This window comes from Centruroides sculpturatus, unplaced genomic scaffold (assembly GCF_000671375.1).
Source record: "Centruroides sculpturatus isolate CEXI.00-Female unplaced genomic scaffold, Cexi_2.0 scaffold293, whole genome shotgun sequence".
Classification (NCBI taxonomy): domain Eukaryota; kingdom Metazoa; phylum Arthropoda; class Arachnida; order Scorpiones; family Buthidae; genus Centruroides; species Centruroides sculpturatus.
Window position 1 is genome coordinate 263,450 of NW_019384893.1, and position 24,364 is coordinate 287,813.

The 24,364-nt window shown below is 30.5% G+C and overlaps 2 protein-coding genes across 2 annotated transcripts in view; both read left to right on the forward strand.

Annotated features, from left to right (window-relative positions):
- The window catches only part of LOC111631316 (zinc finger protein 423-like), a 62,209-nt gene extending 54,671 nt beyond the window's left edge, over positions 1-7,538 (forward strand). The window contains exons 7-8 of the mRNA XM_023375533.1: positions 253-3,332; positions 5,548-7,538. Of these exons, the coding sequence (XP_023231301.1) occupies positions 253-3,332; positions 5,548-6,907 (4,440 nt within the window). The 3' untranslated portion in view covers positions 6,908-7,538. The remainder of the gene's footprint in view (positions 1-252; positions 3,333-5,547) is intronic.
- A 4,340-nt stretch (positions 7,539-11,878) lies between these two features.
- Positions 11,879-24,364, forward strand: part of LOC111631314 (HEAT repeat-containing protein 3-like) — a 37,820-nt gene continuing 25,334 nt past the window's right edge. The window contains exon 1 of the mRNA XM_023375531.1: positions 11,879-12,119. Coding sequence (XP_023231299.1) covers positions 11,991-12,119 — 129 coding nt within the window. The 5' untranslated portion in view covers positions 11,879-11,990. The remainder of the gene's footprint in view (positions 12,120-24,364) is intronic.

The window sequence follows — 24,364 nt, forward strand, 5'->3', positions numbered from 1 at the left end:
GGTTTTCTATAATTGGCAAGTGCAATGTCATCAATGTTGCGTCCTGTCTAATTGAATCGGAAACCTATACTTATAACTCATTACACTCGAGAAAAACTTAATGGTAGCTCGAGAGATAAATAAAGAAAAACATGATAAAGTAATTCGAATCATTAGAACAACTAAAATTAATTTCTTTTTTTTACAAAATAAATTTAATTCTGGTAATCATAAAACAGAGATATCTAATTAAACTTTTCTTTCCTTTTCCAGCTGCATAAGGAAGAACCGGAACAAGTTAATGGACTCAACAATATAAACTTTACATGTAGCTTATGCAATAAAGGCGAATTTAATAATTTCGAAGAACTCCAACTACACGTGCAATCGAATCACATTAATGAACAGTTAACAGATCCTAGTATAGTTCACTGTCCTCCATCAAGAATCGACCAGGCTGGCAATTTCGACTGTGAGTATTGTACCATGAAATTTTCTTCTGTTCAAAGTTTACAACAGCATACGTTAACGGTGCATAGTTTCACGGATGTGTTGTCTAAATGTAGAGAAAACGTTTATTGTTTCCAATGCAATATGGTATTTTCGAGTGTTGCAATGCTCACTGATCACGTTCGCACTATCCACGAAACTGGAAGTGTGCCTTTGAAAACAGAACCTGTCGATCATCCCATAACTAATGGAAGGAAGAAAGCTAAAACAGAACACGTTCTTTATAACGGTGCTTCTCAATTCAACAATCCTAATACTTTACTCTGTAGCCAGTGCAATGCAGCATTTCCCGATTTCGAGTCGTTTAGAAACCATTTGAAGACTCACTTAGACGTGATCAAGTTCTCTTGTACTGAATGTGACGGAGAGTTTGGTAGCGAAGAACAACTCGATAATCACGTGATTACCCATTTTCTCTCTACCAGTACAGAATATGGTTGCCAGTGTTGTTTAAAATTATTTACTAAACCGGATGAATTGCAAAAACATCTTATGGATATTCACGCTCATCATCTGTATAGATGCGCTCTTTGCAAAGAAATGTTTGATTCTAAAGTTACTATTCAAGTTCATTTTGCTGTTAAACATAGTAATGAGTGCCGATTGTTTCAGTGTACCACATGTAATTCTGTATTCAGAACCGAAATGGAATTCCAACTACACGTTAAAGTTGCTCATTTATCAAAACACCAACCTTTCAGGTGTCTCTTATGCGAATTGTCTTTTCCTACAGAATTGCAGTTACAATATCATCTTCAGAGTCATAAAAAGCAATTTGTGTGTACACTTTGTGATGAGGCTTTCCATGTTGAATTTTTGTTAGATCGACATTTGCAAACTCGTCATTCTGGCGAAACCATGGCTTCAACGGATCCACAAGATATTGATGATAATGTACAAAATCTGAGCTTGAAAACAAGAACGAGACACGACACTACGTCTCCGACTTCCGATCACAGAAAAACCATTCGTTGTGAACTGTGCGATAATACATTTCCATCAGATTCATCCCTGAGCACACATCGTAGACAAGTTCACAATGTCCGCACTCAGAAAACAGGACAAAGTGCAGTCAGTTTGTTTTGTGCTTATTGTAACGAGTCGTGCAAATCGAGAACGGAGCTGGAAAATCATATGAAATCTCACACTGTAACTCCCAGTAAACATAAATGTAATATCTGTGATGAGATCTGTCCTTCTGCTACCACCTTGGCCGAACATAAATTGACTCATTGTAAAGTTGTAACAGGAAGTACATGTGTGGTATGTAGAGTGGTTTTAAAATCGGAAGAACAATTTTTTGCTCATGTTCAAAAACACAACAGTGGTTTACCCACTCCATGCGTCGTTTGTCGACAGACATTAATGTCAGATGTTGAAGTGCAAATCCACGCCAGGTTTCATTTGAAGAACTGCGAGACACTCTATTCTTGTTGTGTGTGTACTAGACAATTTGAAGCCAGCAATCTTATAATCACAGGAAAACACGAAAGTATGCATACTTACATGTGCAAAGATTGTTTTCACAGCAAAACTGAAGATCTTCGTTGCTCAGAATGTCAAGTCAAATTTGAAAGTATTTCGGAACTAGAGAAACATAAACTTACTCATAAGAAAACATATCAGTGTATTAAATGTCAAATGTCTTTTGAAACCGAAGGAGAGATTCAGTTACACGTTGCGACTCACGTTCTTCAAGAAGGAACCAATCACGAATGCAATCTGTGCCACAAAGTTTTCGATTCTCCAGCCAAACTGCAGTGTCATTTGATAGAACACACGTTCGAAGGATGCTCCAGTTATGCGTGTTACATTTGCAGTTCGGTCTTTACCACACCTCATCTCATCCAATCACACATGTTAGATCACGGACTCAATTCACGACCTTACGATTGCAGCCAATGCCATCAAAGATTCTTTTTTCGTGCAGAATTAGAACATCACGGGATAGCACATAGTCACTGTAATCAATTGCAGTGTCCCGAATGTAACAAAGTCTTTGCAAATTTTGTCAATCTAAACAATCATCGAAAAATTCACGAACAAAAAGGAGGAACTTTGAAGTGCTCTTTATGTCCGGAAGTGTTCTACACGTCGGCCGATATGCAGCAACATCACTTCAGGTGTCACAGCGATACTGATCTTCACGAAGGAAAGAAGTATTTCCCGTGTACGGAATGTGAAAAAGTATTCCCTTGTATGAGCAATCTTCAAGGTCATATGAGAATCCATACGCAGGGAACTAAATTCATTTGCCCACAATGTAATAAAGAATTTGCTCTTTCGAGGAATCTCAATATCCACATGCGATCCCACAGTGGAGAAAAACCTTACGAATGTCCAATCTGTAAGAAACGATTTGCCAGAAAGGAAAACAGAAAAGCTCATTTAAAATCGCACACGGGTCTTAAACCGTTCATGTGTCCTCATTGCGGAAAAACCTTTTCCAGAAAATGTCACGTGAAAGAACACATGAGGATTCACATAACTTCCACTACTCATCCATGCGAAATGTGCAGTGAAACATTTTCTTCCACACGACAATTGAGACGACATATGGTGAATGCTCATCAAAAACATTACGATCACGTGTGTACCGTCTGCGGGGACGTATTCGAACACGCCAAGAGCCTCGATCATCATCTCCAAAAAGCTCATCAAGTACTGACAACATGCGTGGAAGACAATTCGTTAGAGGAGATGTCGGAGTCATCGCCGGGTCAAAGTTCGTCTTCTGGTGACTTGAAAGATCTAGAAAGTAGCGAATGCAGTAGTATGTTAGAAGAAGGAGCGGAGTCACCCGTTTCTGTCACTGATGATAGTGTAGTACCCCCGGCCGAGGCGTCCAGTTAAATGTCACCAAAGCGATCATCACCAGCTGCCTTGTGTCTCTTTTTTGTTGTATATATATATATATATAAAAATATATATAAATATAACTATTTATACACTAGGTGTATATAGAACGGTTTACAAAAAAAAAGGGCTTCCTCATCGTCGTTTATGGAATTTTTTATTTATGTATTTATTTTGGAGAATTATAAACGCGATGTTATGGAAGATAACTAAGAAAACCCCCCTCGTGTGCACCATTTTTACCCAACTGCACTGTTCGTGTTAAAAACACACACACAAACACACAAAAAAAGCCTCGATACTGTTTGCAAATTTTAAACATTTATGAGAATGTTTCTATATCCAGTCTGTTGCGTATCGTTGCAAAACACACTTTAATTTATTCGGCCCTCAATAAAATGTTGAAAGATCGAGTTGAAAGTCAAAATGTTAAATTGTCAAATGGACGATAATCTCTTTCGAACCTCTTAACACGGGAATATGGTTTTTATCTTCGATTCTATCTTTTCAATCAACCAAAAAAATTGGAATCACATTCCTTAATTTTGATCGAAAATGTAAATGTTTAATGGTTTTTATATATTTTACAGAGGGTCCAAGAAAAGAATGTGTACAATTTTTAAACCTGTTCGGAAGAATAAATTCAAGTTTTCAGAAATTCCAGTTTTGATTTCTTTTCTACACAGGAGGATCTTGTGTTGGCTTGAGATTTCTTAATTTTAACAAAGAAATTTATATTCTATTGCTTATATAACTACAAGTCGACCCCCCTATAACGCTGTTGATAATTCCGTTTTATATGAATTCCATGTTGTACGAGTCATTTAAATTTTACAAATACGTGAACCGTTCACAGCCCAGCACACATATTTGTAAAATCTAAGTGACTCGTATAACATGGAATTCATATAAAATGGAATTATCAACAGTGTTATAGGGGGGTCGACTTTGTACATTCTTTACGTTGTATGAAACTCCCTAAAAGTTGAATCCTCCGGGCCTTATTAGTACTTGTACACGCCTTTCTAACGCGAAAAAAAAAATTTGAAAGATTAAAATCTATATTTTTATACCATTCACGTAGCTCATTTGATGTTAAATTATATAAAGTAATAATTACACGTATAAAAGTTGCAATAATGCATTTTCAATATTGATAATCTATAAAGTCTATACGATAGTCATTGATAAATATAATATTCATGTTATACGCCACATAAAAGATTCATTAAAATCTTCTAAAATGTTTAAATATTAATGCTTAAGTATGACCACAGTTCCAAATAATAGGTAATACGTATCCTGAATGCCATTTCTTTTAAAGCAAGGTCTATATAAGGTCAGGACACGCGTGACCTACTTCTTGAGCCGCCATTTTGGGGCTTGTACGAGCAGTCAGTTTTATACGACATTAATTAAATTAAAATTGCATAAATCCAATGATTTCTAGTCGAAAATATAATAATAATTTCGGATGATTACTCAACCCCAGTTTTATGTAACGTTTTCATCAAATACAGTAGANTGATGTTAAATTATATAAAGTAATAATTACGTGAAGTATTATATATATATATATATTTCCTTTTAGTAGAATGTCCGACATAGCTGGAAGGATAAAACATTTGGTATCATCACGTTAACTCATCGTCTAGTCACGTTTGTCTAATATTTAAAACTGCCTTTTTGTAGTCCAATTGTAAGAAGTAAGCCAACGAAACTCGGCTGGTATCTTTTATGTTACACGCATACAATGGTACCCAATGTCCCTGCAATGAAATATGTCCTCTTTTTAACATTTTAATCGCATTTCTTCCGAGTTTCCTGGTGAGATGTAGACGTACGATTAACAAAAGGTGAGAATGTGAATCAACTGCTTGTCTCTCTTAATGATCAAACATTGTGTCCCCTTCGCCGCTTAACCTTTTTTTTTTTTTCTTTCTTTCTTCGTAATGGGCATTCTTCTCGTATGCCATACTTTATTGTCGAAAGGATCGACTTTCGTATGTTAAAAAGCCCTCTTTAAAATATTATTCACGCGATTGTTAATTAAGTAATCTCGGTCGATTGCGTGTCGCGGAGATCGCGCTTACAATTTGAAATCTAAGCAGAATTTCAGCTTTGTTTAATGATTAAATTTAAAAAGTACGATAATTAAACTTTTAAAATATTCCTTTAATTACTACGCTATTTNCACGAAAGTATGCATACTTACATGTGCAAAGATTGTTTTCACAGCAAAACTGAAGATCTTCGTTGCTCAGAATGTCAAGTCAAATTTGAAAGTATTTCGGAACTAGAGAAACATAAACTTACTCATAAGAAAACATATCAGTGTATTAAATGTCAAATGTCTTTTGAAACCGAAGGAGAGATTCAGTTACACGTTGCGACTCACGTTCTTCAAGAAGGAACCAATCACGAATGCAATCTGTGCCACAAAGTTTTCGATTCTCCAGCCAAACTGCAGTGTCATTTGATAGAACACACGTTCGAAGGATGCTCCAGTTATGCGTGTTACATTTGCAGTTCGGTCTTTACCACACCTCATCTCATCCAATCACACATGTTAGATCACGGACTCAATTCACGACCTTACGATTGCAGCCAATGCCATCAAAGATTCTTTTTTCGTGCAGAATTAGAACATCACGGGATAGCACATAGTCACTGTAATCAATTGCAGTGTCCCGAATGTAACAAAGTCTTTGCAAATTTTGTCAATCTAAACAATCATCGAAAAATTCACGAACAAAAAGGAGGAACTTTGAAGTGCTCTTTATGTCCGGAAGTGTTCTACACGTCGGCCGATATGCAGCAACATCACTTCAGGTGTCACAGCGATACTGATCTTCACGAAGGAAAGAAGTATTTCCCGTGTACGGAATGTGAAAAAGTATTCCCTTGTATGAGCAATCTTCAAGGTCATATGAGAATCCATACGCAGGGAACTAAATTCATTTGCCCACAATGTAATAAAGAATTTGCTCTTTCGAGGAATCTCAATATCCACATGCGATCCCACAGTGGAGAAAAACCTTACGAATGTCCAATCTGTAAGAAACGATTTGCCAGAAAGGAAAACAGAAAAGCTCATTTAAAATCGCACACGGGTCTTAAACCGTTCATGTGTCCTCATTGCGGAAAAACCTTTTCCAGAAAATGTCACGTGAAAGAACACATGAGGATTCACATAACTTCCACTACTCATCCATGCGAAATGTGCAGTGAAACATTTTCTTCCACACGACAATTGAGACGACATATGGTGAATGCTCATCAAAAACATTACGATCACGTGTGTACCGTCTGCGGGGACGTATTCGAACACGCCAAGAGCCTCGATCATCATCTCCAAAAAGCTCATCAAGTACTGACAACATGCGTGGAAGACAATTCGTTAGAGGAGATGTCGGAGTCATCGCCGGGTCAAAGTTCGTCTTCTGGTGACTTGAAAGATCTAGAAAGTAGCGAATGCAGTAGTATGTTAGAAGAAGGAGCGGAGTCACCCGTTTCTGTCACTGATGATAGTGTAGTACCCCCGGCCGAGGCGTCCAGTTAAATGTCACCAAAGCGATCATCACCAGCTGCCTTGTGTCTCTTTTTTGTTGTATATATATATATATATAAAAATATATATAAATATAACTATTTATACACTAGGTGTATATAGAACGGTTTACAAAAAAAAAGGGCTTCCTCATCGTCGTTTATGGAATTTTTTATTTATGTATTTATTTTGGAGAATTATAAACGCGATGTTATGGAAGATAACTAAGAAAACCCCCCTCGTGTGCACCATTTTTACCCAACTGCACTGTTCGTGTTAAAAACACACACACAAACACACAAAAAAAGCCTCGATACTGTTTGCAAATTTTAAACATTTATGAGAATGTTTCTATATCCAGTCTGTTGCGTATCGTTGCAAAACACACTTTAATTTATTCGGCCCTCAATAAAATGTTGAAAGATCGAGTTGAAAGTCAAAATGTTAAATTGTCAAATGGACGATAATCTCTTTCGAACCTCTTAACACGGGAATATGGTTTTTATCTTCGATTCTATCTTTTCAATCAACCAAAAAAATTGGAATCACATTCCTTAATTTTGATCGAAAATGTAAATGTTTAATGGTTTTTATATATTTTACAGAGGGTCCAAGAAAAGAATGTGTACAATTTTTAAACCTGTTCGGAAGAATAAATTCAAGTTTTCAGAAATTCCAGTTTTGATTTCTTTTCTACACAGGAGGATCTTGTGTTGGCTTGAGATTTCTTAATTTTAACAAAGAAATTTATATTCTATTGCTTATATAACTACAAGTCGACCCCCCTATAACGCTGTTGATAATTCCGTTTTATATGAATTCCATGTTGTACGAGTCATTTAAATTTTACAAATACGTGAACCGTTCACAGCCCAGCACACATATTTGTAAAATCTAAGTGACTCGTATAACATGGAATTCATATAAAATGGAATTATCAACAGTGTTATAGGGGGGTCGACTTTGTACATTCTTTACGTTGTATGAAACTCCCTAAAAGTTGAATCCTCCGGGCCTTATTAGTACTTGTACACGCCTTTCTAACGCGAAAAAAAAAATTTGAAAGATTAAAATCTATATTTTTATACCATTCACGTAGCTCATTTGATGTTAAATTATATAAAGTAATAATTACGTGAAGTATTATATATATATATATATTTCCTTTTAGTAGAATGTCCGACATAGCTGGAAGGATAAAACATTTGGTATCATCACGTTAACTCATCGTCTAGTCACGTTTGTCTAATATTTAAAACTGCCTTTTTGTAGTCCAATTGTAAGAAGTAAGCCAACGAAACTCGGCTGGTATCTTTTATGTTACACGCATACAATGGTACCCAATGTCCCTGCAATGAAATATGTCCTCTTTTTAACATTTTAATCGCATTTCTTCCGAGTTTCCTGGTGAGATGTAGACGTACGATTAACAAAAGGTGAGAATGTGAATCAACTGCTTGTCTCTCTTAATGATCAAACATTGTGTCCCCTTCGCCGCTTAACCTTTTTTTTTTTTTCTTTCTTTCTTCGTAATGGGCATTCTTCTCGTATGCCATACTTTATTGTCGAAAGGATCGACTTTCGTATGTTAAAAAGCCCTCTTTAAAATATTATTCACGCGATTGTTAATTAAGTAATCTCGGTCGATTGCGTGTCGCGGAGATCGCGCTTACAATTTGAAATCTAAGCAGAATTTCAGCTTTGTTTAATGATTAAATTTAAAAAGTACGATAATTAAACTTTTAAAATATTCCTTTAATTACTAATTAGAAAATTTTAAAACTGAATAAATAAATTATTTTATTAACACAAGTTCAAAAAGTTTGTAAACACGTTCGTCGCGACGACGAGCGCGTCGTCGTCGTCGTCGTCGTCGTCGTCGCGTCGCTTGTCGTTCTCTTTAAATAATAAACATTTTAAATTAAATATAAAATAAATTAAATTCTATTTAAAAGTAAATATTTATTATATAACAAATAGAAACAGATAACGTTTGATAAGGAGTTTATATAAAAGATAAGTGCGGTGCGAAGCGACGATGCGTCAACGAGTCACTCGATAATAACAACCGACTATAAACGTAATTAAAGCAAATATTATGAGCCTTAAAATTGTATACTTTGTTTATGAGAATTTCTTTTCTAAACAATAAACGAATAATCTTATAAGTTCTCGTATTTGTAACAATTAAGGAAAACTAAATAGGTTAACCCACATCCCGAAGCTATGTCTACGTTTTCCATTAATTAAAACTGGCAAAAGAAACTATTAAACCGGAAAATAAATTAAATAAATAAAAAAGTGGGGATAAGAATGTCAAAATCTTTTATAAAAACAAATTGTTTCATCCAGAAAAATCGAAATAAATTACTAATTTAGATTGAAAAGTCGACAAATTATCCCACGAAATTCTAATATAAAATGTATTTAATTTCTTAACGATAGATGGAGACACTAACTTCAATGGGTTTTTCCACCCTTTGTTACGTCAAACTTTTTTTCTTTTTTAAATGGTTTTTGCAATGTTTAATGGCGAATTTTTCTGTTTTAATTAAACATAAAAATNATTCTCTCTCATTTTCTACCAAATATTTTTTTTACAATTTTAACAAAAATAATTACAGTCGACCCCCCTATAACACTGTTGATTATTCCGTTTTATATGAATTCCATGTTGTACGAGTCACTTAGATCTTACAAATACGTGAGCCGTTCACAGCCCAGCACACGTATTTGTAAAATCTATGTGACTCGTACAACATGGAATTCATATAAAACGGAATAATCAACAGTGTTATAGGGGGGTCGACTGTAATTATTTTTGTTAAAATTGTAAAAAAAATATTTGGTAGAAAATGAGAGAGAATTGTAGAAGCAAACGTTCTTGTAAATATCTGTAGAATTTGCAAGAAATTTATCGATTTAACTCTGTCAAGTTATGTAAAGTAGAGGCGAAGATCTGAAATCAATATATATAAATCAACGACCGTGTCTGTTATGGATGTAGCAGACAAGATGATATTTACGTATATGTTTCGAAAATTAAAAGAGATATGATGGAAAAAACTATGAAAAATCTTTCATACCAGGAAATATTCCTTTTTATTTTTCTTCTTTCTTTTCTATGGTAGAATCACATAAATATTTTTAAATCTTCCTTAAAACGTTTCAAACATTAGTGGAGTAAATAGCTTATTTTTATTGATTTTTTTATAAAGAAAATAATAATAATTATTATTTTTTAAATACAAATTTAAACCTTTTAAATCGAGGAACTTTAAACCGAGGAACAAAATAACTTCCGTGGCCATTGTTCGGAGGTTTGTGCTGAGTATTGTATTATTAAATGTCAATAATTCTTAATATAATGCGAGGAAATTTTTGTTATAATCTTTAAATTTTAACTTTCAAATTTATCGCACGATAATATTTGATTTATTCCATTAATTATTAAATTAATATATTTAGAAAATGGATAAAAGTGAGTGAGAAATATATCTCTAAAATTAATAAAATAAATCCATAAATAATTTATATAGCCTATAAACCTCTATATATAATTACTTATAAATAATTATAATGTATTACGAAGCTTCTATCGCTAAATTTATCTATTATTTTATAAATTTTACACACGAAAATAAGCAGTAATTACACTAATTAAGTATTGTTTAATAGGAAAATAGAGGTTAGCGATTATTATGAAAGAATCCCCCTTTTAAATTTATTTACTTAATATTGCCTGAAACTGTTTATTATTTTTTTTATCTTTAATCTAAAATATAGTCTACACAATACAGTCGACCCCCCTATAACACTGTTGATAATTCCGTTTTATATGAATTCCATGTTGTACGAGTCACATAGATTTTACAAATACGTGAGCCGGGCTGTGTATTTGTAAAATCTAAGTGACTCGTACAACATGGAATTCATATAAAACGGAATAATCAACAGTGTTATAGGGGGGGTCGACTGTAGTCTATTGGATTACCATCAAACTTCTAATGTAAATAAAATGTAAATCTTGAGAAATTTCAAGGCTTAAAACTGTTTTTTTCTTCTTTAAGAGTTTATTGAATTCGTGCAATGAAGTGAACCATTAATTTTGGTTAATGCGAAGAGAAATTGATCTATCGATGCCCGCGATGTTCAATATGAGATTAAGGTTATGGAAGTGGATTAAATTGATATAATACATGGATTAAAGCAATATTGCTCTATCAGATCTACTATTAAGTTTTAAATATGAAGCCATTATTTCATCATTTATACAATTTCGTGAGGATACAAAAAAGAAGTTTTTTTTTTTTTTTTTTTTTTTTTAAATAAGTATTTGGTCTTTTTATTCCATAATAAATTGTTAATAGTGTAATTTTCAAGTGCCGAAAGCGTTGTATAATTTTCCTTTCTCATTAAAAATATAATAGAAAAAACGTTATAAAAATTAATTTTTAAATAAAGGATTTCAGTAATTAAGATTTTACGCCGCTTCTAAATTAAATAATGGATTATATCAAAGGAGAACTGAAGAAATAAACAATAAAGATTGGATAGGCCCCGTGAGATGTATACAGAAGTAGAGGGATGGGAATCGATTCCGGACTCTCCTAATCTTGTGATTCGGCTATTTAACTACATAATGTAATTCCAAAATTATTAATGTTAATTGTAATGATTATAAATAATTAAAAATAATTTAATTTTTAATTTTAATTATAAATAAAATAAAGCGAAAAAAAGATTCTAAAATTACAAAGACAAAATGAGTTTTAATAATATATTAATGTAAATTTAAAATGAAAAAAAATATATTGTTCATTGAATTAAATTTATTATAAATATTTTATTATTTATTTTTAAAATTCAAAATTATTAATCAAATATAATGATATTTAATTCTTTCAATTTTAAAAATACAGTAATAATAACTAATATAAATACGAAAATGCTGTTTTATATTATCGACTTGATCATTATTTCTTGCCGGCAGGAGTCGTTGTGTAGGCCGACTAGAATCTGTTCGTGGTTCCACGTGTTTGTGGTTAGTCAATTTTATTTACTTTATCATTATTTTTTTCTATGAATACCGAAAATGGGAAAGACAAAACAGAGGAGAAAAACACATCGTAACCGTCCTACTGGTTTACCCAGTGTCAAAGAAGCAGAAACGGATGAATTATTGGAAGAATCTCCTAGTAAATACCAGACCCTAATCGAGAAAGTAAGCTTTATTATTAATATTGTTTCAATAGTTCAATTTTTTTCTATTTATTTATTTGTTTATGATAATTTATGCATTTAATTTATATATGTTACGAACTTGTGGAACGATAAGGTTTTCTCGCTGCTGGATACTGTTAGCAGTTTTCTAGGGTGTAGCTAACATTTACAATAACATTTACATTCAGAATCAAGGAAAAGGAGGTTTAAAACTGATTGATTATTTTTAAAAAAATTATTTATTTTTTGCGATGTTATATTGGCATGTTATTAAAATTACTCTATTCAAAGCTTGATTCTACAATGAAATATTAAAAACAGGCAAAACTGGGATGGTCCCCGGAAATTTGGGATGTCTGGTCACACTATTGTAGGCAATTCCCATGCGAGCAAAAATAAAAGGAATTGTAGTTGTAAAAAGGACTTTTCAGAATGTAGTACTTGAAAATTAGAATGTACAATGTTAAATGATTCAAAAATTGATGAAAAATTTAAAATCAAAAGTATTAGAACAATATCCTAAAACATTGTTTTCTTTTTTAGAAGAGCCCACCAGTGGCCAAATGGTCTTTGTACCCTGAACACTGGGAGTTCAGTCGTGGGTTTGTGCCTTTCTCGGACGGGCTGGCCACGTGGAGATTTCCAGGTTTTCTCCATGTCTGCAATGCCTAAATAGGGGCCAGTTACTCTTAAAAAGACCTGGAAGGCATACCCCTAGACAGATCACCCGTGTATTGCGTTGCTATAACTTATATAACAAACTTATAACAACCTATAACTGCTATAACTTATAACAAACAAACAAACAAAACTTTTAGAAGAGGGGACTAAAAATACTTGAGGTTATTTGCTGACATGTATTAGTCCACAAGATTGATTTCTTCATTGTCAATACAGAATCAATCTTATAAGTTAGCAGTATTCTGAAACTATGTGACATCATTGTAATAAAATTAAATAGTTTATTAATATATATAATATCCAGATTATAAAATTCTTTCTGATAAATAATTGAGGAAAAAAACCCTGAAAAAACTAACTTCTGTTCTTCAACAAACAGAAACAATCTAAAAGTTATTATCATTTTTTTTGACATATCTACCCCAAACCAGAAAAAATCATAATAAAAAAATTTAGAAGTTGAAAATCTTTTGAAGGATTACTTTTGAACAAGTAATTTTTTTTTAAAACTCTTTATTCTATGAGTTTGAAGAGTATCATTCTTCATGTCTACCATGGGTTCAGCTAGAGCCATTATTTAGGATGGCTACATGATGAGGAATGGAACCAACATATCTAGGACAGACTGTCTATGAAAAATTCCAAGGTTACAATCCAAGAAATTGATGAAAAATATATCAAGCTAACAACATCATAGATATAACATAGATAAGAGAGATAAGATTTGGAGATCATTCATATAGATGTACAGTAAGACCCTGCTTAATGCTAGGAACGGGGAATGCGTTCCTAGATGACAAAGCACTAAATGAAACAGCATTAATGCTGTTTCGTTTAGCACTTTGGTTATTTTAACAAAATCATTTTAACATAGAGTAAATAGGATAGGGAAACACGTGACCAAAAATAGAAAAATTTTACTTTAATTTTAAGTTATTTTTATATTAACTTGTATAATAATATATGTTAAATAACACATAAACATATGCACACAGAAATGTATAATAATAATATTAATTTGTTCATTTTTTCTATATTAATAGTTCATTTTTTGTGACAAAGGTAATGACTTTTCTGAAATTCTTGTTTTTTTTTTTTTTTGCAATAAAGTTGTGAAGTTTCATTTGTTGCTTTTTTCTTTCCATAAGCAAATGTTGGTAGTAGAAGATTGCATCCAAAATGCCTTGTTTTGCTTTTGCATTCCGTTCAAAATCTAGATCATTTGCTACAATTTGATCAACAATTTCGGTTATTGTTATCAAAGTTTTACTAAGGAAATCTGTAGAGAAATTTTTTTGGTTCTTTGTTTTCAGAATCATTATTTTCCAGTTCTACATGGATTCATTGTTCTGCCAGTTCTTGAAGGTCGTCTTGATAAGACTGTCACCAGAAACCTGTGGTAACTTCTTAATATCCTGCTCGTCTATATCTCCCAGTCCTGCTATATCTATTAGGTTGAGTTTGATCAGCCTAACGATACAGTGATAGGCTCTTCTTGTTGAGAATTCTTGGGTACCTTCAGCCATAACTTCTTCCACACTTCATTTGTGCATTTATCAGTTAATTCTTGCCAAGCCAAGCTGATATTGCCTATAGCATCCATGATGTTATATTTTTTCCAAAATTGCACCAAACAAACATAGATTTAAAGAAAGTACGCCTTTTTGCCACTTTTTTCTGATTAGTTCGTGTTTGTAAATAATCGTCTTATGTACGAATCTATAAAATTCTGCAATAATTTAAATGGGTGTAAATTTTGAGTTTTTTTTAGGTTTCAAGCAGTCAGCATTATATTGAATCAGTGTTAAGCAGGGTCTTACTGTATAATATAATTAACCATTCAATGCATGCATTTTTACTACTTCACTATAAGATTTAGAAGAAAAAATTTCTTTGAATGACATGGTTTTGTCAAATTTTGACAGGTAAAGTTAAAAGATAAATCTCAATAAAAATTATTTAAGTTTTTAATCTAAAATTTGATAAATTGTGGATAGATAACTTTTTGCTATCCCTGATACATCATAAATAATAAATGCTTTGAGTAGGTTCTGAAATTGGAAGTTTTTAAAATGTTTATTGCATCAGAGGATTAAAAACTTTATACAGTAAATAATAGACAATGCTTTTATTACAGTATTAAATTTCATGAATAGTGGAATCAGAATATAATTCTGATGACAGCATACCTCAGGTTTAATTTCAAGAATTTATTATTTTAATGTTTTAATGTTAAGTACTTTTAAGAGATTAATCTTACATACATACATACATTATAGATTATAGTCAGAGTCAAAAGTGAACATACACTGTTAATTTTCAAGAATTATGTCATGACAAATAAATTTATTTATGAGAAATGAAATAATTATCTTATATAAAATCATTTATACTTCAACAAACATCTCATGTTCAAATATTTTACAAAATTGTAAACTAAATTTTAAAAAAATTTTTGTTTTTAACAAGAAAAATTGACTCAAAAGTCTGTGCACACTTGAAATTAACAGAAAATTGACAAACTTTGTCATCATAAAACTCAACAATTAATATTTTGTTGATCCACTATGACTGCTTTTAACCTTGGTATAGAATGCACTTGTGTTTTTTTTTTTTCGTTTTGAAAAACTGTAAACTGTAAAATCTGTAACTACATAGAATTCCACACCTTATTCAGTACTTTATTTCAGCAATTCTTTGCTTGTAAAATTTTCATTTCTCAATTTATACTTCACTATTTCTAATAGTATATTGATGCTCCTTAATCCTCATTTTGAGGCATCGAACAATGGCTCCAATATATTTGCACAGACAATTCACCCTGTGATCATGTACAGGGATAGTATAGATTCTTGGCTTTGCAGCTCCTCTTCAATGGGTCCTTATTATTTCTGATACTCAAAAAACTGTAGATCTCCTGTAAGCAATCCTATTATTCATATAGTAGGATATTTCCCTGTAGATGTTAGCTAGCACCTTATTATATATAACGACTGAAAAGAAACTGTCTTATGATTATAAGAGTTCCATGGAATAAAGGTGTTGTTCCACCTGTAAAGATTTCTTGTTCCATCTATAAAGAGAGATCTTATATCTTATCATTGGAAGTCCTTATGAATATTGACAGCTCTTGAAAGTAGAACTTGATCTCAGGAAACAATGAAAAGTAGATTATTCTCAGGAAACAATGAAGCAATAAACTAATAGACTTTAATATATTGAATAAAATAGAAACATGGAATTATCTATGAAATATAGCAATGGGAATAAATTTGAATAAAAACTTTAAAATCTTTTCTTTCGTGAAACATTTGAGATAGCTTTGCGGAACACTGGTTAAAGAACCACTGCTCTTCATGATCACAGGATAAACTGTCTGTGCGAATATATTGGAGCCACTGCTAACTCTGACAACCTGAAACATCTGGAACAATTAGAAATATTCAAGGCCTTTGAAAAGGGTACAGCAGTCAATTATAAGGAAATGGACTCTCTTGCAACTCTATGGAGGGTATACTATGACCTCCCATAAGTCTCGAATTAGTACTTTATGTTTTGTAAAATTCTCTTTTTTTAAATGGTTACTTAACATATTATCTAGTTTGAAGCATAATGTTAAATGCTGCATTAGACACGTGTGTATTTTATGATGTACAGTATACAACTTTTAAATTTCTATTCTATTTAAAAAAAAATTCATTTATTTATATATGTTTATCAAACCTGAGGATGATCGTTTAAAACGGAAGAAAACATTTGTTCTTGTTTTATTTTATTTTTGCTGGTTTATTGGTATTTATATCTAGTTGAGGTTATTTATATTGTTTGTTTAGTTAAATTATGGCAATGCAAAGCTTGGGTGATCTTCCTAGGGTGATGCCTTCCAGGAGGTCTTTTTAAGGGTAACTGGCCCCTATTCAGGTGTTACAGACATGGAGAAAACCTGGAAAACTCTATATGGCCAGCCCATCCTGGCATGGCGCAAACCCATGACTGAACTCCCAGTGTCAGGGAACGGAACCACTTGGCCATTGGTGGACCTATTTATATTAATTTATACCAATAGTTTCATAGAGATTGTAGTAGTATGAATTTTTTTGATACTGATCAATGAGTAAGGTCTTGATGATGGCCTTTTAAAAAGATCAAAAATTCTTATGCTAAAAATTTGAGCTGGCCAGTAAAATTTTGGATTATTTGATACTGTTAACTAATTTGTGGCTTATTTTGAATTTGTGAAGTAAACTTAATTAAGCTTTAGTTGATTTAAAATTCAGGTTTCTTGTATTACCTATATGTATAATTTCTCATTATGTTTTAAGCAAAAAATTGTTATAAGTTAAAAATTGCATAAGTAATTGAAGTTTATTTTCAAAACTCATAAAAGTTCAGAAATATAAAAATATGAAACTAATGTTTAAATTTGTTTTAAATGCTTAATGCTGCTTAAATTACATTTATGGTAAAAATTTAATATTTCATCAATATCTAATTTCTTAATTGTAAGATTTAGACTGGAATCAAGCTAGATTCTTATAATATTTCATTTTTATAATATAGTGTTTCTGATCAAAACAATATACTGTACATTTCACAACAATATCTCAAATAGTAATGACTAAGTTAACCAATACTTTTACATGGCTACTTTTTAATCAAAATGCACTGCTACATCATACAGGCAGATAGTCTAAAAAGTATTGATAGTCAGTTTGTAGTACTGGAAGTTGCTCAAAGTGAAAAGAATTTTGTATGTTTAGTTATTTATGTGCATATCAGCAGCATTTTTAGAAGTACTAGGTGGTAATTTTTTTATTAATAAGAATTGAAGATCAAGTCCATTGAAAAATATCTACCTTTTATTTATTTTTATGTTCCAGAATACATCCCACAATGATTGATTTCTTTGTCTTTCTTGTGATGTGTTGTATAGATAGGCTTGTGTTTTGCTGTATAGATTGCATATGAGCAACAGTACTCTGACGTTATCACAAATGTGCAGTGTGTGCTCACCCAAAACATTGAAAAACAAAAATACATTTTATTCTTCATCTGCATCTGCAACATATTACAGATAGGATGAAATGTAGGCAGTTGTCTGATGTGATTGTGCATGTAGCATACTGGAACCGAAATCCATAACTAGCTGGTGTATCAATAGATATAAGAACTGACATAATAATGTCAAAGCAAATGGTGTAGGCAATTCTGTGATGAGAAATATGTAGTATCTTCTACAGTGGAACAGCCAGCTGTCCACTGCAGAGAATAAAATGTTGCAAGAGTGGAGATCATGGATCATACTATCAAAAGATGACTGATAGTTCTTGGTATAAAGTTTTAAACTTGTTGATGATGATATAATATATTTTATTATGGTTTGTTCTTTTCTAATAATAATTTTTATTGGAGTCTTATTAATATCAGACTAAATAGTTTGCTTTTATTATTGTACATTATTTTGTATAGTATTTAAAGTAGGAATATATTCATGTACTTGATCATCATCTGAACCTTAAATCAATTGAACTTTTACATTGCTTTTATCAGCTTTATATTTCATATTATTTAAAGATAAAATGCCATAAAGATTTAAAAACCAGAAACATTTAATTTAAGAAACATTTCTATGGAAAAACATTGTTTTCAGATTAGTACAAACACAAATACTCATAAATTTCATAACAAACTTAGAATAAATGAATGCTTTGAACATCAGTCTTAAATTCTAAAGTAATTACAAGTATTTCTAACCAATCAAAGTTATTCATAAATATAAATTTAAATTATTTACAATACACATCAACATAAAAATATAAAAATTAAATTATCATTTAATAACATTATAGACATGTTAAATATAATGATAGCACACAAAAGACATGCTAATTTATTCTGCATGATCCAAGCTCAAGGATTTATATCAGCCCTCTCCTTTCTGATATTCAATAAACTATCACTTGATATAGCTGTAAGTAATTCTTCTGCAACACACGGTGAGAGTATCTTTGGATTTAGGTGTATGATTGACACTTTCATCCTATCAAATTTTGCAATGGTATCTTTACCTCTAAACTTCGGCTGCATGTTGAGAGCAGAAGGTTTTTATCTAATATAAAATTGAGTTGCACCAATTTTTAAGTTTCATAACAAAACTTTGTAAACACTTGCCTTCAAGAACCTCAGGTATTTTCTCAATCCTAATTAAATTATAAACTGTGTCAACAGTTTGATATTATCTCAAAAGTTTAGTGGAGAAATAAACTAGTGACAAGTATTCAACAGGATTTCTCCTGTTTTTACTCCAAGCCCTGTTGGATTTATTGGACAACTAAAGTTAAAGAGATACGAAGAAGTAATGATTGTGGAATATAAAAGCCTTTATCTGATTCAATTTATAATTTAATGGTGAAATTCCTTCACAAAAAATTAGGAGAAAGGAAATTGAAGAGGATAATTCTAGAATTTCTACAAATAATAGTATAGTAATTGAATTACAAGTTTAGAGATGAGAGATGCATTTTTAAACTACTTGATGACAGGAGACTTTGTAGATATTTGCTTAAAGTTTCAGGTTTCTATGTTTTAGAAGTTTAAACAAGGCATTCCACTGGAATATAGATATGTTGATGATATGCTGATAATATAGTAGTAAAGAGAAATATACTTAGCATTTATTTTGCAGATTAATGAAAATCTGATGAATATTCCCCTATCAGGTATTCAATCTTTTGGCTTCATTGGACCATATTTGAAGAAAAAATTATCTTGGACCACACACAAACTATAAAACTACATATAAAGTTTGACATGAGTAGATTTGCCAAAACAAATGATGAAATAATTTATGTAGCCAGTTAAATTTTTGTAGCCAAAAAAGTAGCCAATGCACCAAATGATTTTCTTGTGTGCCAAACTGAAAAAAGGTATCCTATTTTGGTGCAAAGTAGCCAAATTTTTTCATTTGAGGTACTGTACATAATGGGTGTATAATTTATGGTGGCAGCCATTTTATCTTCTGTCTTTAGCACTTGTAAACCTTACTGCAGTAACTAACTTAAAGCAGAAATATTTTAACTGTCTTTTAACAAATTGGCTTTAAGAGGCTTTACTAGGAAATGCACTGAATGTATATTTTTAAAAACTCTTTATAAGTGTATACTAGGGCCTCCTGTGACAGGTTTTTAATAAAAAGTATTACAACAATGCAAATTTCAAAAAATTAAAAAATAAGTACATGAAGATCTCAATGTTTTAATGAAGTTTACAATTTTTATGTTGGGCTGCATTCATTACAGTGCTGGGCCACATATGGTGTATGGGTTGTTGGTTGGACAGCCCTGCTCTATATAAAAATAATAAAGACATATTTAATTGTGCTGCAGTGTAGTAGAGCTATATTTTGATATAAAAAGTTAGATGACTTCAATGCTTTTAATGGTCTGACACTTACATGTTTACATATATTATGCTTTCCTTAAGGCAGCCCTTAATCATATCTAAATACATTTTAGAAAATATTTTACCATCAAGTAAGTTCTAAATAAAGCAAATCTTCACTTATCATTGTCCATAGATTCTTCAAAACTGCACATTAAGTAAAAATGGCATATAACAAAACTGATTTTACTATAAGCTAAATAATATAAACAAAATACAATTCAATTAATATTATTTTAATTGGATTGTGTTTGTAACATCTAACATTTATTTTTACCTCGTAAAATCAATTTTATTGTTGATTAAAGAAAATTCAACAACAATAATTGTAAATGATTACAAATTTATTTGTATCTTTCTTTAACAACATTAAGTTGTTAAAGAAAGATACAAATTCATTTCATTTAACTTACATTTCATTAAGTGAGGATTTGCTGTATTCTAACAGTTCTTCACAACAATTAAAAGTATTCCATTATTGTAAAGATTGTGAAACACTGCACAAAGTAGTAAAGTCTTATTTAATTAAATTAATTAATTATGATGAGTTATTACTAAATATGTATTAGATATAAGTCTAGATTTAAAATTCAGATTGTTTATTATTTTTCATGCTTTTATTCATTCTAAATACAATTTTATATTTTGTTGTTTCATACTGATTCTATTGATTTTTAGAAACTGAATTAAACATTAACTTCTGGCATTCTTTTTCAAAGCTATTTTTATTTTTTGTCTTTGTTTATATTACATTTCATACAAGATTCCATAAAATCTGATTAAGTAAACTGTGTTACTTTTATGAATTCTTGTTGCTCTTATTTCTGAATTTATAAATTTTAGTATTTGATAATGAATTTCATATGTATGCCTTATATCTAATTCATTGTTTGTTTCTTTTCATCTTCCTACTATTATTACTTAAATTCTTTCTTTCTTAAAAATATATAACTTTTATGTCTTGTCTTCTAGAGGGAGTTTTTATTTAAAATGTAATGAGTAAAGCATTAATATTTCATGCAACTCTTAAGTATATACTCTAAATTTGAATTTTGTTATATAAAATTTAATTTAAATTATTCAAATTTAAATTAGTTTCTTTAACGTGCTTCTGATTAAATTTTTGTGTTAATATATCTATTAATTATCAACAGGTGCATAGATAAATCCTTTGCATTTTTATCTGATTTAGAGAATCTGTGTAAATGCTGATTTGTTTTTTCTGTCATATTTCTTTCTTTCAATAAACTGTTTCATTATCACAATAATTTTATCTGTAAATTTGGAAATACAATGTAACATAATATATCAACTTGATACAACATAATTAAGAGAAATGATATAAATTTTAAAAACTTTTGAAAATATTTTTCTTCTCTTATATTTTAATAATAAAAATAATTTCATATTTGAAAAAATAATCATTGAAAGTTTCAATATTTTTTTGTTTGAAGTTAAAAGATTATAATTTTTTATATAGATAGCAATTCCATTCTAGCTCTGTTAAATGAATTTTTATATTTATAATCATAAAATTTTAATTATTTTATGCATATTTACATAAATTTCTACATTTAAAATTTATTTCTTAAATTGTTTTCTAATTGCTTCAGTTTTAATTGATACATTTTATATATACCAGTTTTATTCAAATGATAATCTCCCTTGAATAATAACTGCCCTAGTATAGTAGCAATATTCTCATATTCAAGGATTTCTGAAAACTTAGGAAAATTAATAAATTTTATAAAGTACAGTAGCTACATACCATATTTATTTCACAAATTTTAATAGAAAATGAAATATGTAAATTGTAATGAGTGAATAATATTTAAGTGAATCTATAAAATCTCTTAATCTTAATTATTATTTTATCAATTTCTCAATATGCAATATTTTTTCACAAATGCACAAATATTAATGTTGAATCAAACTGATAAATTAAAATCTTTTATCTTAATGATATCCATAATTAGTTTGGATATTTTGTAATGTTATTGCTATTTATAACTTGTTAGATCTAAAATTTAAATATTTTGAAGAATTCTCAAAATATTTAAATTCAACCTGTAAAGGAATAAAAGAAATTTAGAAATTACTGTTAACAAATTTAATTATCAAGCATTGCATTACTAATGAACAAGTTAATAGTTATACCTGTATTGTGTTAATTTGAGAAATGATAACTCAATGCCAGTAGAGTCAAAATTTCTTCAAAATTATCTAATATTAACAAAACATATCTTACTTGCTTTTCCAGCAGTTTGAAATGGTTCTATCCAAACTTCTGGAAAAGCAAGTGAGGTGTGTTTTTTGTTTGTATTACTAGTTCCAGTTTGGATCTCAAACTTGTCTAATATTTACATTCTTACACAAAATGAAGAAAATGACAAATTAAGGAATATACTGTAGATAAGAATGTAATCAAGAATGGATTTTTATCTCCAGAAGTCAAAATTGCCAGAAATCACAAAAGATAATTGGTGCAATGATAATGAAAATATTCATTTCAGTGAAATGGATAGGGATAGCTTCTTTTGTCAACTGTTGATGGTTATTGTCAAGAAAAGCAAAAGTTATCATTGTATTATACATTCTACTTTATAGTTGCATTCAGTATTTGATGTTACAGTGATAATTTCTGCAGACAAATAGTATAAATAAAATCTAACAGATGGAAACTGTTATCCATATCTTACTTTCATCAGGATCTATATGATTTGAAGAAAGATTCATTTGAATTAATTTAGAAAAATAGTCTGTAAAGGAGAAGTGACGTTCATCAGAAAGCAAAAATTGCAAGTGAAAACTACAATGCACTCTTAATTATCTATGGTAATGAGGGCAGACAGAGCATGCATTAGGATTGCTAACTTTATTGTACAGAAAAAGGACATTTGTAACTGAGTAATTTGTTGTAAATATCTGTTGACTAATTATAAATTGTAAAAAAATAAATAGGATTTTAAATTTAGTTTTAGAATTATTATCAACTGTTGTATAATGCCATCCTAATTGGGATCCAAAATTTTATTTGCATTCCCAAATCTGATTAATAGTAGTATCATCTTTTTTATTTCATTAATGTAGTGAGTGATAAAGACAAAACTATTACTTTGGAATAAGAAAATAAAGTACTAGAATATTGTCTGCCAGTAATATTTTAGAGATAATAAAGTAAAATTATGATGAGTAGAGAGTCTAGAATGGCTTTCTATTATTCCAAACTGCTCACTAAGACAGATGTACAAACTTGAATCTTTATTACCAGTCTTTACAAATGCATTTCAAGTTTCATTTCAAAATCCCTTTTTAGCTTAAAGTACAAAGTAGGTATAATTATGATGATTGCAAATACATAATAATTCAATTTAATATAAGTAACTTACTGTAAATCTGCACTGTATAAGTGTACATTACAATTGACATTCTCAAAGTAAGGTAGGACAATGATATTTAGTGATGTATGCCAAAAATTAAATATAAATTTCTAAAACATTGTTATAATTATTTCATGTAGTATTTGTTGAATAAATTCTAAAATAAATTCAATAATAAATCTAAAATATATATAGAGGAAGCTGTTGTTATACCTTAGAATACTTTTGATTTTTTTTAAACAAACCACTAACAATATTTTTCTATCATTGTTTTTGCTAAAATGAAAGCAAACCCCCATCTTTCATAATTCACCTAATACTATTCTTGAATCTGTATGTGGGAAAAACAAATTTTTTTATTTTAAATATTTTCCTAGCTATACTTTGGAACATATCATCTTTTACCTTGAAATACTATACTTTATACCTGTGGTCAACACTATTGTGTAAAACAAAAATCCATATTAACATACATTTATTTTGTATTTACAACAAAAACTAGTGTGAAACATGTGCTTGTTTTTCAGAAACTACCTGGGCTCTGTATTTGAAACACAATTAAATCATTTTCACATCCAAGGCAATTTCTTGCTTTTGTTTTGATAGCAGTCATCAATGATAAACTTTTTTTCAGAGATATGAGATTGCAAAAGGTATCATAACTGTGGAAAGAGGGGGATATAAATTGGAAAGACAAAGTAGTTAGAGGTTGCGAGCTAAAATCTCTTCCAAAACAGGGTTGTGG